The 15811-nt window shown below is 42.6% G+C and overlaps 1 protein-coding gene across 1 annotated transcript; it reads right to left on the reverse strand.

The window, feature by feature from the left end:
* Positions 1–2326: 2326 nt before the first annotated feature.
* Positions 2327–6664, reverse strand: LOC109894113 (uncharacterized). The gene is made up of 3 exons (XM_020487341.2): positions 6168–6664; positions 5639–5763; positions 2327–3955 (listed from the first exon to the last, which is right to left on the reverse strand). Exons 1-3 carry the CDS (start codon positions 6442–6444, stop codon positions 2702–2704), a joined length of 1656 nt encoding a protein of 551 aa, XP_020342930.2. The 5' UTR covers positions 6445–6664; the 3' UTR covers positions 2327–2701.
* Positions 6665–15811: the final 9147 nt, after the last annotated feature.

Genomic DNA, 15811 nt, shown 5'->3' on the forward strand with positions numbered 1-15811 from the left:
TGGCCTTGTGTTTTAGGTTATTGTCCTGCTGAAAGGTCAAGTCATATCCAAGTGTCTGGTGGAAAGCAGACTGAACCAGGTTTTCCTCTAGGATTTTGCCTGTGCTTAGCTACATTCTGTTTGTTTTATCCTGAAAAACTCCCCAGTCCTTACCGATTACAAACATACCCATAACATAATGCTTGCTTGAAAATATGGAGAGTGGTACTCAGTAATGTGTTGTATTTGCTCCAAACATAACACTTTGTATTAAGGACATTGCTTTGCCACAATTGTTGCAGTATTTAGTGCCTTGTTGCAAACAGGGTGCATGTTTCAGGATATTTTTTATTCTGTACAAGCTTCCTCCTTTTCACTCTGTTAATTAGGTTAGTATTGTGGAGTAACTACAATGTTGTTGACGCATCCTCAGTTTTCTCCTATCACAGCCATGAAACTCTATAACTGTTTTAAAGTCACCATTGGCCTCATGGTGAAATCCCTGAGCGGTTTCCTTCTTGTATCTTTGTAGTGACTGGGTGTATTGTATACACCTAAAGTGTAATTAATAACTTCACCATGCTGAAAGGAATATTTGATGTCTGCTTTTTATATTTAACCCAGCTACCACCAATAGGTGCCCTTCTTTCAGAGGCATTGGAAAACATCCCTGGTCTTTGTGGTTTAACCTGTGTTTGAAATTCACTGCTCGACTGAGGGACATGACAGATGTGTTCGGTACAAAGATGAGGTAGTAATTCAAAGATCATGTTAAACACTATTATTGCATTGAGTCCATGCAACTTATGTGACTTGTTAAGCAAATGTTAACTCCTGAACTTATTTTGGCTTGGCATAACAAAGAGGTTGAAAACTAACTTACTCAAGACATTTCATCTTTTCATTTTGAAAAACCATAATTCCACTTTGACATCATGGGGTGTGTAAGCTAGTGACAATACATCTCTATTTAATCCATTTTAAATTCAGGCTGTAACACAACAAAATGTGGAAAAATTCAAGGGGTGTGAATACTTTTTGAAGGCACTGTAAATATGATGTTGTGGGTAAAAATAAGTCAGCTATGATAAGTCAAGTCATCAGACAAACCTGACTAAAATATTTTGATGTGTACTGTAGGTGTTTGTTAGTGTAGGTATATTTAGTAAGTATATAATGGTTATAAAGCGTTGTTGGGTGTAAGTCTTAGAATGTTTAATAAACACAAAATGGGATTTTTCAAACAAAGTTAGTTTAAATACACCATATGAAAACCACACAAACATGTCTGAACTAAAATTCTGCATGTACTTGATAAATTGCCTTAATTTTCTTATTAAAAAATGTTTTTTTATTTTTTATTTGTTGAAACAATAGTTGAATGGAAGTAATGAAACAGGCATTCGTGAACATTGTAGAGCTTACAGTACAAACACAATATTCAACAAACTTTAGGTTTTACAGTCCCTTTGGAAAGTCTTCAGACCCCTTGACTTTTTTCTAAAAATGTTATGTTACAGCCTTATTAAAAAATTCAATCTACACTCAATACCCCATAATAAGAAAGCAAAAACAGGTTTAGAAATGTTTGCTAATTTATTACAAAAACAAAACTGAAATATCACATTTACATAAGTGTTCAGACCCTTTACTCAGTACTTTTTTGATGCACCTTTAGCAGCAATTACAGCCTTGAGTCTTCCTGGGTATGACACTACAAGCATGGCACACATGTATTTGGGAAGTTTCTCCCATTCTTTTCTGCAGATCCTCTCAAGTTATGTCAGGTTGGATGGGGAGCATTGATGCACAGCTATTTTCAGGTCTCTCCAGAAATGCTTGACCGGGTTCAAGTCCGGGCTCTGGCTGGGCCACTCAAGGACATTTTGAGACTTGTCCCGAATCCATTCCTGCATTGTCTTGGCTGTGTGCATAGGGTCGTTGACCTGTTGGAAGGTGCACCTTCGCCCCAGTTTGAGGTCCCGAGCGCTCTGGAGCAGGTTTTCATCAAGGATCTGTTTGTACTTTGCTCCGTTCATTTTTCCTGACTAGTCTCCCAGTCCCTGCCTCCGCAGCCAACAAGTGCTCAGCATTTGTGGGAACATCTTCAAGACTGTTGGAAAAGCATTCCAGGTGAAGCTGGTTGAGAGAATGCCAAGTGTGTGCAAAGCTGTCATCAAGGCAAAGGGTCTCTACTTTGAAGAATCTTTGTTTAACACTTTGTTGGTTACTACATGATTCCATGTGTTAATTCATAATTTTGATATCTTCATTATTATTCTACAATGTAGAAAATAGTAAAAATAAAGAAAAACCCTTGAATTAGTAGGTGTCCAAACTTGACTGGTACTGTATGCAAATAAGGTGTTTTTTATTTGTAATACATTTGCAAAAATGTCTAAAAACCTATTTTCGCATTATGGGTTGTTGTGTGTAGATTGCTGAGGATTTGTTTAATTTAATCCATTTTAGAATAAAGCCGTAATGTAAAAACATTTGGAAAAAGTCAAGGCGTCTCAATACTTCCCGAAGGCACTGTATATATTATATATCACACACTGTCTCGATGCAATATTCTACTCAGGAATATTCAACACTGAAATCTGTAACTCTTGTTATACCAAATGCATCTCTGTTTCTTTTCTGCTGACAACAATAAATTAATCTTTGTCTTTAATGCAAGTTTTGATCTAAACTTTGAGCATAATGGTTACTTTCTATGTTATAGAATGGAATGTTTTTTCTGCTGGTGTATTCTGAGGTAGCTCCTCTCTGAGAAACTTTTCCCGCAGTGCGTACAGGCAAACGACCTCGCTCCCGTGTGGACCTTCAGATGCATCTTCAAATGGTGCTGGTGGGAGAACCTCTTCTCACACTGGGGGCAACTGTAGGGTTTCTCCCCTGTGTGGACCCTCTGGTGCCTTTTCAGGCTGGAGGAGTGGGAGAAACTAGCCCGGCACAGGTGGCAGCCAAATGGTTTCTCCCCCGTGTGGACCCTCTGATGCCTTTTTAGGTCACCAGTCTGGGCAAAACGCATCTGACACTGGGTACAGCTGAAGGGTTTCTCCCCTGTGTGGACCCTCTGGTGGATCTCCACCTTCTGGAGGCAGCTGAAGCCTTTGTTACAGAACATGCAGAGGAACCGTTTATCTTTACTATTGCCTGATGTTGCTTCCCCTCCCTGAGCCTGGGCTCTAGCCCTGTCATTTGAGCCGTGTGGGTCGGAAGGTCCCATCGACGTGGACACTGGGTCGCCATCCCTGAATGTGTGTAAAGTGCAGTGGTTTGTGACATTTGGATTTGTCTCTAAGCTTTCCCTGTAATCTAAGAAATCTCTGCCCTGTGAGTGTCCGTCTCCAAGGCGACGATCTCCATTCCGTGTGGGAGGAGTGTCGCCCTCCACTTTCACTTCATCTACGACCAGACCCTCCCCTTTCTTATCTAGGCACCCTTCAAAGTATACACTACTACTGTACCGGTTCCAGTCCCCTCTAGACATATCAGTCTGTGTCTCTAAACCCAAGGGCATGTTGCCAGGGTCCAGCTCTGTAGAGTAAGAACAAGACGGATCATCACTGCCTGTGTCTAACGGGTCACGATCACCATCTCCACAGGAATGATCCGTCATCTGGCTCTGACGAAACAATGGTAAGTACTCTGAGCCAGGAACAGCAGGACAGCCCAGTGGCCCCAGCCTCAGTCTCTCTGGGTCTGACCTGTGGTCAGATCCTGTGTGTAAAAGCCTTTTGGTTACAATTAAAGTCTCTTTGTCTGTCTCAGACTTGAGGACGGCGTTCGGCATTCCACTGACTGCCGTGATGCTGCGTCTGGTCCTGGGCTGGGGCATAGCGGTGGTGGAATGGTCCCCCATGTCTACAGTCTGGATTTCTCTGCTGTGTTGTGGGTCGTCTCCTTCAGTCCTCTCCTGCTTGACCAGACACGATCCTCCAGTACCTGCAGCCTCTCCATCTGCAGACTGACAAGAAGAGAGGAGGTTATTACCGGTACATGAGTTGAATTGGATAACAATGTCGTAGGTGTTGAGATAATAGTCATAATACCAACCCAGAGATGACGCTAGTGGGGCACATATCTAGGATAGATAAACAGGTGCATTATGAGTGTCTGATTAGGATGTCGTGACCTGCAACGTGTAACACCCGAGTAAAGGATTATGATCGGAACTTATTTAAACACTCTGATGTGAGTTATTCACATATACAGTTGAAGTCGGAAGTTTACATACACCTTAGCCAAATACATTTAAACTCAGTTTTTCACAAATTCTGACATTTAATCCTAGTAAAAATTACCTGTCTTAGGTCAGTTAGGATGACCACTTTATTTTAAGAATGTGAAATGTCAGATTAAAAGTAGAGAATGATTTCAGCTTTTATTTATTTCATCACATTCCCAGTGGGTCAGAAGTTTACATACACTCAATTAGTATTTGGTAGCATTGCCTTTAAATAGTTTAACTTGGGTCAAACGTTTCTGTTAGCCTTCCACAAGCTTCCCACAATAAGTTGGGTGAATTTTGGCACATTCCTCCTGACAGAGCTGGTATAACTGAGTCAGGTTTGTAGGCCTTCTTGCTCGCACACGCTTTTTCAGTTCTGCCCACAAATTTTCTATAGGATTGAGGTCAGGGCTTTGTGATGGCCACTCCAATACCTTGACTTTGTTGTCCTTAAGCCATTTTGCCACAACTTTGGAAGTATGCTTGGGGTCATTGTCCATTTGGAAGACCCCCCTCCCCCCTTTTCCTCCAAATATAATGATGGTCATTATGGCCAAACAGTTCTATTTTTGTTTCATCAGACCAAAGGACATTTCTCAAAAAAGTATGATCTTTGTCCCCATGTACAGTTGCAAACCGTAGTCTGGCTTTTTTATGGTGGTTTTGGAGTAGTGGCTTCTTTCTTGCTGAGCGGCCTTCAGGTTATGTCGATATAGGACTCGTTTTACTGTGGATATAGATACTTTTGTACCCGTTTCCTCCAGCATCTTCACAAGGTCCTTTGCTGTTGTTCTGGGATTGATTTGCACTTTTCGTACCAAAGTACATTCACGGCTGCGTGGTCCCATGGTGTTTATACTTGCATACTATTGTTTGTACAGATGAACGTGGTACCTTCAAGCGTTTGTAAATTGCTCCCAAGGATGAACCAGACTTGTGCAGGTCTACATGGGAAGAATGTGAATATCCTCTGGATGGTGTGGGCAGGACACATAATGAGGAGATGGGGAAGACCCCACCAGGGCAGTTCTCTGCCGACCGTGCCTCCACAATTTCAAGAGGACGTGGAAGAGGAAGGAGAGGCCCTGAGGCTCCCAGAGGTGCTCAACCTTCCAGAATTGCCGAATATGCTACCACTGCGCCAAACTAGGGCAAGAAAGGGAAAAAGTGTTGATAATGTAAATAGGTATATTCACTGTGGTATTAAAATGGTATGAAGTGCTCAAGCTAATTCTATATGAAAAGGAAGGTGTTGAGATAATGGGCATAATACCAACCCAGAGAAGGCGTTAGCGGGGCACCTAGCAAGGATAGATCAATCTATCAAATTTGATTGGTCACATACACATTCTGAAATAGACAGGCCACATTTGAGTTACAAAGTAATTGTAATTTTCAATGCAACACTGTTACACTAACCTCTATCATGATAACATGCTGGGTTGAGGTTCCACTCCCCTCATCAAGAGTGATTTGTTGGTCATCTCTCCATGTATTGTGCCCCGCTGGCTTCACAAAGTTCCTGTGGCCTCCAGTGAGATGTCCTTCACCCGAGAGAGTGATTGGAGGAAAAGAGGTGGTTCGGTTAGCTACTGTTAATGTATATTGTACACTATTGATTCTGTCTAGAATTGGCAAAGTAACACTTCTCATAACTACTTGATATACTATTAATTGATTGATGTAGGCCGATTGTGTTCCATGCATCACATTGTTTTCAATTAGTAAATAATAAGAAATACAGTAAATAAAGGATCTGGTTACAATATGATATTGTGTCTTTGCGCAAGGTAGTTAAGTAATCAGGAGAATTATTGCATTCTATTCAAAAACTGACCAAGACCCAATTCTGGGTTACACATCTGAACACGTGCAGAGGGAAACGGGGCAACAGGCACTGAGCTATATATGAACGGCGACGTGCTCCGCAGCCTCCTACAAAATGTACCTCTTGCCATTCCTCTGTATCGGTCGAGGATCTTGACACTACTGGGACGACTGGCGAGGACGCGCTCTCGCATTGTTCTCTCTGCGCGCTCCCGTGACACCTTCATTTCCAGTAGTTTCCTCCGCAATCCTCTGTTTTCTTTCTGGCTTTGAGTTATTTCCAAACGAAACACTGCATAGTCGTCGTCTACGAGTTTACAGATCTCTGCCACGGCTGTATTTGCTAGCACCTCCATGATGGAGGCTATTTGAGTGTGAAAAACCATACAGTTAGCCATTGTTAGCAGCTAGCGATACCAAGATAACGTCTAACAACCAAGTCCTGTCTCTAACGCGAATTAAATAATAGATGGGGAATGTGATGCTGCGCAGTTAAATGAGCCATATTTTGAGTTCCATGGTATTTATAAATGTCCAAATAACAATGAAAAAACGCTCGTGTAAATTGTTCTTGGTCATAGTTTACTTCCGTACATACTGTAGAGAAAGGATGTTATTAGTTGGTGTCTTCTTCGTGTGGCTTTCCAGCAGACTAGACGCTGTGTTGCTTATTGCTGCCTTTCGCAGCTCGGAGGGTGGATTGCACCTTTTTGTTTAAAAAAAAAAAAGTAATGGGAAAATCATCAAGGTCACTGTTGCTTCTACATTTATAAAGTTTTATCATAAATTACTGGTCCCCCGCCCCATGTCAAACACTTGGATTCATTATTAAGGGGTAAGGTGACATCACCTTAACTCTCATTTTCATACAACATGATATTCTCTTATCTAATTTAAATAAGGACCACTGTGTAACCAACACCAGAAAAAGCGTGTTTGCAGAGGAGCGTGGTTTATATTGCTATATAGCTACTCCACTGGTGCCAAAATTTGACAGTGAGGTGTCAGCAAATATAATAGAAAGTTTACCCTATTCATCTATTGGCTGTGCCTGGGAGTAGCTAGTTACAGTCTAGCTAGTTCTTCAGCCTGCATGGAACAAAAGGGTTGTTCAAAACTCAAACGCAGTTGTCAGGTCAACACACCCGTCAGTGCTGCTGTGAACTGCATCACGAGAGACATGCCAAACGGGAGATGTTTTACAAAAAAACTGAGATGATTTTACAGCAACACTTCTCCCTGCATCCAAGTTGCTTGATATAGGTGTTTCAAAGGGCTGTCAGTCAAGGCAAGCTCATTAATATAAGCTCCCCACACACCCAACCTGTCTTTTCTAACTTCCTGGTAGTTAGTTAAAAAAATATGTTTCAGAATGACTGTTCAGGACCTCTAAATTGAACCACCATCTAACCCTACACCAACCCACTCTCCCCAAAAACCCACCACCCCATCAAACTACTTTGGCCCTAAGAGATCCTACATCTGGCCGTCAGCCTTGGAGGATGGAACCCCTTCTCTCAAAACTCCCTGTACATTTTCTGCACTAAAATCTCTCACACCCAAATATTTCTCTGCTGCTGCAACTACCACATCTATCTTCTGTGATTTCTACTCCATCAGTGCAGTGTGGTTGATCACCATGGCTATAAAAGCAGGAAATCCAACCTGACAAAATCTCATACTCTCTGGAGCTCTCCCTTTAGGCCTACTCACTAGGGGGCTCCCAGTCAAATCACTCACCTCTACTCTCTTCCCTGCCTCAGCATAGGAAACTTTCCTCCCAACTCGAACTCTGGCAATCTCAACCTGTCTCTGAGGGTGCTTCGGATCCCCAGCTGCATGAGCGCCCCCACAGTTGACATACAATGCTTTCTCTATCCCAACTGTACACTCCTTATGACTATTCCCTCCTACACATTTCTCACATTGTGTGATATCCCTTCTACACACTGATGCAACATGTTTGAATCCTTGGCACCTAAAGCACCGTAGCGGGCTCGGAACATAGGCCCTCATAGAATAGTAAATATAACCTAACCTGACCTTATCAGGTAGAAACTCTGTCAAAGCTCAACAAGATAGACGATATTCTCAGTCTCACCATTGTCACTGGGTTTACAGTACGTCTCACCAAATAGCGGGTGTCACAAACTCTACAAATATATATTTTCCTTTGATCCACCTCTACACGCAACACTACCCCACTGATCACCCCTTTGAGCGGCTCCCTGTTCCAGAGAGCAAAGCATGACAGAGGTTGAGCCCTGAGCAGCGAAGCGTCCGCTTCCTCTGGGTGGAGGATGCACACAAAAAATCCCACCAGTCCAAAATCTATTCCGGTAGGCTTCACAAGGCAAATATTGTAAGTCTACCACTTAATTCTGGTCTACCTCACCACTGCTAATGTTTTCTTGGGGGAAGGGGGTGTTATACAAAAGAGGGACAGTATATTTTTTATGAATAGAACAGACCAATTCAGAGGGGGAATATAGTTACACTTCAATGACAATATTTTGTGTATGCCAGCACACTAAAAAATATGTCTGTTTCATGTGAGAAAGATGCTCAACTGAGGGACTGAGTAATCCAAAAAACCCTCTAACCCTAAGACACTAAACATGATAACTATAATATGTCAGCTAAAGAATGGTTCCCAGATATCTCCTCTTAAGCCACACTGCTATGATTTCTCCCCGTTGTGAACACTCCTATGTCTGATAAGGTTACTCAGGAAGGAGAAGCTCTTGTAACACAGTTTTCACTTGAAGGGCCTCTCCTTGGTGTGAACGGTCTAGTGCCTCTTCACATAAGTCGCCTCAGTGAAGCGCTTCCCACACGTGGGGCAGGCATATGGCTTGTCAGCATCCGTCCTAATGCCTGGCTTCCCACGTTGTGACCCAATGACGTCAGAGGATGTAGAAGCAGGAGCCACCACCCTCAGGTGGGTAGTATTTGAGCTCCCTCCTTGACCTCTAGTCATTGTTTGGGTGTTGTTAGGATTGTGTGATGTGTTATAGGCTAGGTACCTCTTGTGGTGAATGTCCATCCTGACCCTGTCTGTATTGGACCCAGGTCCAGGCTTTCTATGAACCCAGTCACCAGATGAGATCCTGAAGGAGATAGACTACCGCCAGGAGGGTCTCCTACCACTCTCTTTCAACGCATTTGTTGATAATGAAAATGGATACATTCATTAATATGATAGGAATATTCCTGGAAAATGTGGGGTAAGTGCAACATAAGACCAAAAAATTACAAGGGTTTAAGTGAGGACTAACTGGTGACACCTCTCCAAAGTGTGCACAGTTCCTAAGTAATTTCATGACACAAAGTCTTCAACTATCAGGTGCTTTTTTGAGCTCCTAGCTGTGCCATTGAGGAACTAGAGCAAACAGACTTGTAGTTGTTTTGTTTGGAACACAGACCTGCATCCCCGACATCACACAATTACTGTTGTTTACACTATGCAAAAACAGCCCATTATACATTTCAGTCTGGGTCAGGTAAGCATCATTTGAAAGCTTGTTCTATTGCCAACATGAGGTACAATCTTAGTGTTAAGGTTTCACAGGGCAATTCAGAGAAACGGGTTGTAATTGTATAGATATAGAAAGGAGTCGGATGCATTCAGGTGTGTGTTTCGTGACAAATTTTCTTCACAATAGACAGACTCATTCTGTTCAGAACAACCCAGGGTATGATGCCATGTCATCTAGTAAATGTACATCAAACATAGTGATCATAAATGTTCACAGTGTTTATGACATGAATTTGATGACATGGAAATGTGAAGAGCACGTCTGGACTCACAGGTTTTTGACTTGCAAGTATGACATCAAAGCAGTATTTATTATAATCCTCAACGTCTCATCTTTCAGAATACATTGAGACCTCTTAATTTACAGCATTTCCCTCAGAAAACAAAACATCTGCAAACGTTGCCCAATTAGAGGGAGGGATGGGGGCAACTTCTTGTCGCGTGTGGTGATCAAGTTCAGAACATCTGTCATTCAAAACTCATCCAGCGCTGTGAAGCACAGAGCCTGAGTTCTTGACGTAATTTACAGCATTTTACTGTACAGACAATGCTTATCATTTTTTTTTTGTTTACCTCCCTTTTTCGTAATATCCAATAACAATCTTGTATCATCGCTCCAACTCCACAACGGGCTCTGGAGAGGTGAAGGTCAAGTCAAGCGTCCTCCGAAACATGACCCACCAAACTATGCTTCTTAACACCCGCCCGCTTAACCCGGAGTCACCTACCACCAATGTGTCGGAGGAAACACCGCTCAACTGACAACCGGGGTCAGCCTGCAGGTGCCCGGCCTGCCACAAGGAGTCGCTAGAGCGCGATGAGCCAAGTAAAGCCCCCCGGCCATCACACCAACCATCAACATATCATCTACTCTGCCTTTTCATACTCATTCTTTCCTCAGTTCACCTCATCTAGTTTCCTACTGCATCCAAATACAACAGAATTAACTACAAACAAACTAACTAGTAATACATTACATGTTTAGTTTATTAGGATCCCGATTAGCTACTGCACATGCATCAGCTACTCTGCCTGGGGTCCACATAAAACATACAAATACATGACAAAGTACAGAACTGTAATAGACAAGGACTAGTTATTACATTCAACAAAAACAAAAAATGAAAATGTAAGAATTAAGTGCCTTCTGAAAGTGTTCAGACCCCTTGACCTTTCCCACATTGTTACATTACAGCCTTATTCTGAAATTGATTCAATTGTTTTTTCCGCTCATCAATCTACACACAATACCCCATAATGACAAAGCAAAAATAGGTTTTTAGAATATTCAGACCCTTTACTCAGTACTTTGTTGAAGCACCTTTGGCAGCGATTACAGTATTGAGTCTTCTTGGGTATGACGCTACAAGCTTGGCACACCTGTATTTGGGGAGTTTCTCCAATTATTCTCTGGTGGAGATCCTCTCAAGCTCTGTCAGGTTGGATGTGGAGCGTTGCTGCACAGCTATTTTCAGGTCTCTCCAGAGATGTTAGATCGGGTTCAAGTCCAGGCTCTGGCTGGGCCACTCAAGGACATTCAGAGACTTGTCCCAAACGTTGACTTGGCTGTGTGCTTAGAGTCATTGTCCTGTTGGAAGGTGAACCTTTGCCCCAGTTTGAGTCCTGAGTGCTCTGGAGCAGGTTTTCATCAAGGATCTCTGTACTTTTCTCAGTTTATCTTTGTCTCGATCCTGACTAGTCTCCCAGTCTCTTGCCGCTGAAAAATATCTCCACAGCATGATGCTGCCACCATAATACTTCCCCGTAGGGATGGTGCCAGGTTTCCTCCAAGCGGGCTGTCATGTGCTTTTTACTGAGGAGTGGCTTCTGTCTGGCCACTCTACCATAAAGGTCTGATTGGTGGAGCGCTGCAGAGATGGTTGTCCTTCTGGAAGGTTCTCCCATCAATACAAAGGAACTCTAGAGCTCTATCAGAATGACCATTGGGTTCTTGGTCACATCCCTGACCAAGGCCTTTTTCCCCCGATTGCTCAGTTTGGCCGGGCGGCCAGCTCTAGGAAGAGTCATGGTGGTTCTAAACTTCATTCATTTAAGAATGATGGAGGCCACTGTGTCCTTGGGGATCTTCAATGCTAAATAAATATTTTGGTACCCTTCCTGTCTCTGAGCTCTACGGACAATTCCTCCAACCTCATGTCTTGCCTTTTCAAATCAGGTCCAATCAATTGAATTGACCAAAGGTGGCCTTCAATCAAGTTGTAGAAACATCTCAAGGATGATCAATGGAAACAGGATGCACCTGAGCTCAATTTCGAGGCTCATAGCAAAGGGTCTGCATCCTTTCCTTTTTTTTATACATTTGCAAAAATGTATGAAGGGGTATTGCGTGTAGATTGATGAGGATGTTTAAAAAATATATCATTTTAGACTAAGGCTGTAATGTAACAAAATTTGGAAAAAGTCAAGGGGTCCGAATACATTCTTGATGGCGCTGTATATATAGGAAAGACACCAAGAGACAACAAAAATACTATTGAAATGTTCATATTCTTATATAGAGTACAGTTAAATTAGATTTTTAGAAAGAGGAGAGGCGCTGTGATTTTTTAAAAGTATTCCACAATGACATGGCTCTATACATAACTGAGCAACGGATTAAATCTGTTTTTGGTTTGGGTACTGTGAAGAAACCCATAGTGGTGTGTCTGGTGGGGTATGTATGTCTGTTTGAAGTGTATGCAAATAGATTATACAAGTGTTTAGGCATTTCCAACACACAAATGTTTATTAAAATGACTAGAAGAGAAGTAGTCAATTTCTTCTCAACCCTCAACCATGACAGACTATCATGCATGCTGTTGATGTTAGTTCTTTGTGTGAAGTTAAGGGCAAGGCGTGCTGCTTTGTTTTGAGCCAGCTGCAGCTTTGCTAGGTCTTTCTTTACTGCACTTGACCATATTACCGGACAGTAATCAAGATGGGACAAGATCCAACCCGGAACAAATAGTACAGTTGATCTTTGTGCCAATAACGCAGAACATGTTTTTATAACATACATACTTCTCTCCATCTTCACAACAACTTTGTCAATATATATAGACTACCGTTCAAAAGTTTGGGGTCACTTATTTTTTAAATAATAGCACATAAATTGATCAGAATTACAGTGTAGATAAATGTTGTAAATGACTATTGTAGCTGGAAACGGCAGATTTTTAATGGAATATCTACATAGGCGTACAGAGGCCCATTATCAGCAACCATCACTCCTGTATTCCAATGGCACGTTGTGTTAGCTAATCCAAGTTGATAATTTTAAAAGGCTAATTGATCATTAGAAAACCCTTTTGCAATTATGTTAGCACAGCTGACAACTGTTGTTCTGATTAAAGAGGCAATAAAACTGGCCTTCTTTAGACTAGTTGAGCACCTGAAGCATCAGCATTTGTGGATTTGATTACAGGCTTCTGAAACTCGTCAGTCTATTCTTGTTCTGAGAAATGAAGGCTATTCCATGTGAGAAATTCCCAAGAAACTGAAGATCTCGTACAACGCTGTTTACTACTCCCTTCACAGAACAGCGCAAACTGGCTCTAACCAAAATAGAAAGAGGAGTGGGAGGCCCCGGTGCACAACTGAGCAAGAAAACAAGTACATTAGAGTGTCTACTTTGAGAAAAAGATGCCTCACAAGTCCTCAACTGGCAGCTTTATTAAATAGTACCCGCAAAACACCAATCTCAACATCAACAGTGAAGTGGCGACTCTGGGATACTGGCCTTCAGAAAATGCGCTTTTCTTTCAAAAACAAGGACATTTCTAAGTGATCCCAAACTTTTGAATAGTAGTGTATATACACTGCTCAAAAAAATAAAGGGAACACTAAAATAACACATCCTAGATCTGAATGAATGAAATATTCTTATTAAATACTGTTTTCTTTACATAGTTGAATGTGCTGACAACAAAATCACACAAAAATTATCAATGGCAATCAAATTTATCAACCCATTGAGGTGTGGATTTGGAGTCACACTCAAAATTAAAGTGGAAAACCACACTACAGGCTGATCCAACTTTGATGTAATGTCCATAAAACAAGTCAAAATGAGGCCCAGTAGTGTGTGTGGCTTCCACGTGCCTGTATGACCTCCCTACAACGCCTGGGCATGCTTCTGATGAGGTGGCAGATGGTCTCCTGAGGGATCTCCTCCCAGACCTGGACTAAAGCATCCACCAACTCCTGGACAGTCTGTGGTGCAATGTGGCGTTGGTGGACGGAGCGAGACATGATGTCCCAGATGTGCTCAATTGGATTCAGGTCTGTGGAATGGGCGGGCCATTCCATAGCATCAACGCCTTCCTCTTGCAGGAACTGCTGACACACTGCCCACATGAGGTCTAGCATTGTCTTGCATTAGGAGGAACCCAGGGCCAACCGCACCAGCATATGGTCTCACAAGGGGTCTGAGGATCTCATCTCGGTACCTAATGGCAGTCAGGCTACCTCTGGCGAGCACATGGAGGGCTGTGCGGCCCCCCAAAGAAATGCCACCCCACACCATGACTGACCCACCGCCAAACCGGTCATGCTGGAGGATGTTGCAGGCAGCAGAACGTTCTCCATGGCGTCTCCAGACTCTGTCACGTCTGTCACATGTGCTCAGTGTGAACCTGCTTTCATCTGTGAAGAGCACAGGGCGCCAGTGGAGAATTTGCCAATCTTGGTGTTCTCTGGCAAATGCCAAACGTCCTGCACGGTGTTGGGCTGTAAGCACAAGCCCCACTTGTGGACGTCGGGCCCTCATACCACCCTCATGGAGTCTGTTTCTGACCGTTTGAGCAGACACATGCACATTTGTGGCCTGCTGGAGGTCATTTTGAAGGGCTCTGGCAGAGCTCCTCCTGCTCCTCCTTGCACAAAGGCCGAGGTAGCGGTCCTGCTGCTGGGTTGTTGCCCTGCAGTACCTGAGCCACTTGTGTGGGTTGTAGACTCCGTCTCATGCTACCACTAGAGTGAAAGCACCGCCAGCATTCAAAAGTGACCAAAACATCAGCCAGGAAGCATAGGAACTGAGAAGTGGTCTGTGGTCACCACCTGCAGAACCACTCCTTTATTGGGGGTGTCTTGCTAATTGCCTATAATTTCCACCTGTTGTCTATTCCATTTGCACAACAGCATGTGAAATGTATTGTCAATCAGTGTTGCTTCCTAAGTGAACAGTTTAATTTCACAGAAGTGTGATTGACTTGGAGTTACATTGTGTTGTTTAAGTGTTCCCTTTATTTTTTTGAGCAGTGTATATTTTTTAACCCTTATTTAACTAGGCAAGTCAGTTAAGAACAAATTCTTATTTACAATGACGGCCTACACCAGCCAAACCCGGACAACGCTAAGCCAATTGTGCACCGCCCTATGGGACTCTCAATCATGACCGGTTGTGATACAGCCTGGATTCAAACCAGGGTGTCTGTAGTGACGCCTCGAGCACTGAGATGCAGCACCTTACACCGCTGCGCCACTCGGGAGGCCAAATATGACTTGACCATGATAACTGACCATCCAATGTTACTCCTAGGAGTTCAGCTTCTTCAACTCGTCCAATGGTCACACCCTTTATGCACAACTTCAGTTGTGGTTTAGGTCTAAGGGAATGCTTTGAACCAAATACAATGCTTTTGGTTGTAGACATATTTATGACCAGTTTATTTTTAATTACCCATTCTGACACTTACTAACTACTTGGCTGTACTGGCTGTAGGTGCCGATGTGTAGAGTGTGCAATCATCAGCATACATTGTCATTTTAGACAAGTGGCAAATAATTTGTAAAAATTGAGTAACGGCCCAAGGCAACTGCCCTGAGGGATACCGCACTGTACATATCTGATGTTAGAGAAGCTACCACTGAAGAATACTCTCTTGAGTTCTATTGGATAAGTAACTCTGATGTAGTAACTGTGATGGCAGGTGATCTAAAGCCATAACAAGTGAGGTTTTTCAATAACAAATCATGATCAATAACATAAAATGCAACATTGAAATCTAATAAATCTAATACAGCTCCAAATATCATCTTATTATCCATTTATTTTAGCCAAACATCAGTCATCTGAGTCACTGCAGTACAAGTTGAGTGCCTTTCCCTATATGCATGCTGAAGGTCAGTAGTTAACTTGTTCTTTAAAGAATATACTGACAAAAAATATAAACGCAATTGTAAATTGTTCGTCCCATTTCTCATGAGCTGGAATAAAAGATCCCAGA

This window comes from Oncorhynchus kisutch, linkage group LG7 (assembly GCF_002021735.2).
Source record: "Oncorhynchus kisutch isolate 150728-3 linkage group LG7, Okis_V2, whole genome shotgun sequence".
Classification (NCBI taxonomy): domain Eukaryota; kingdom Metazoa; phylum Chordata; class Actinopteri; order Salmoniformes; family Salmonidae; genus Oncorhynchus; species Oncorhynchus kisutch.

Excerpts from the sequence above, each read along its gene's own strand:
- LOC109894113 (XM_020487341.2), bottom strand. The coding sequence starts at position 6,444 with ATGGCTAACTGTATGGTTTTTCACACTCAAATAGCCTCCATCATGGAG. Across the intron at positions 5,764-6,167 it reads ATACAGAGGAATGGCAAGAG|GACATCTCACTGGAGGCCAC; the intron begins GTACATTTTGTA and ends TCTCGGGTGAAG. Across the intron at positions 3,956-5,638 it reads AGCATGTTATCATGATAGAG|TCTGCAGATGGAGAGGCTGC; the intron begins GTTAGTGTAACA and ends TCTTCTTGTCAG.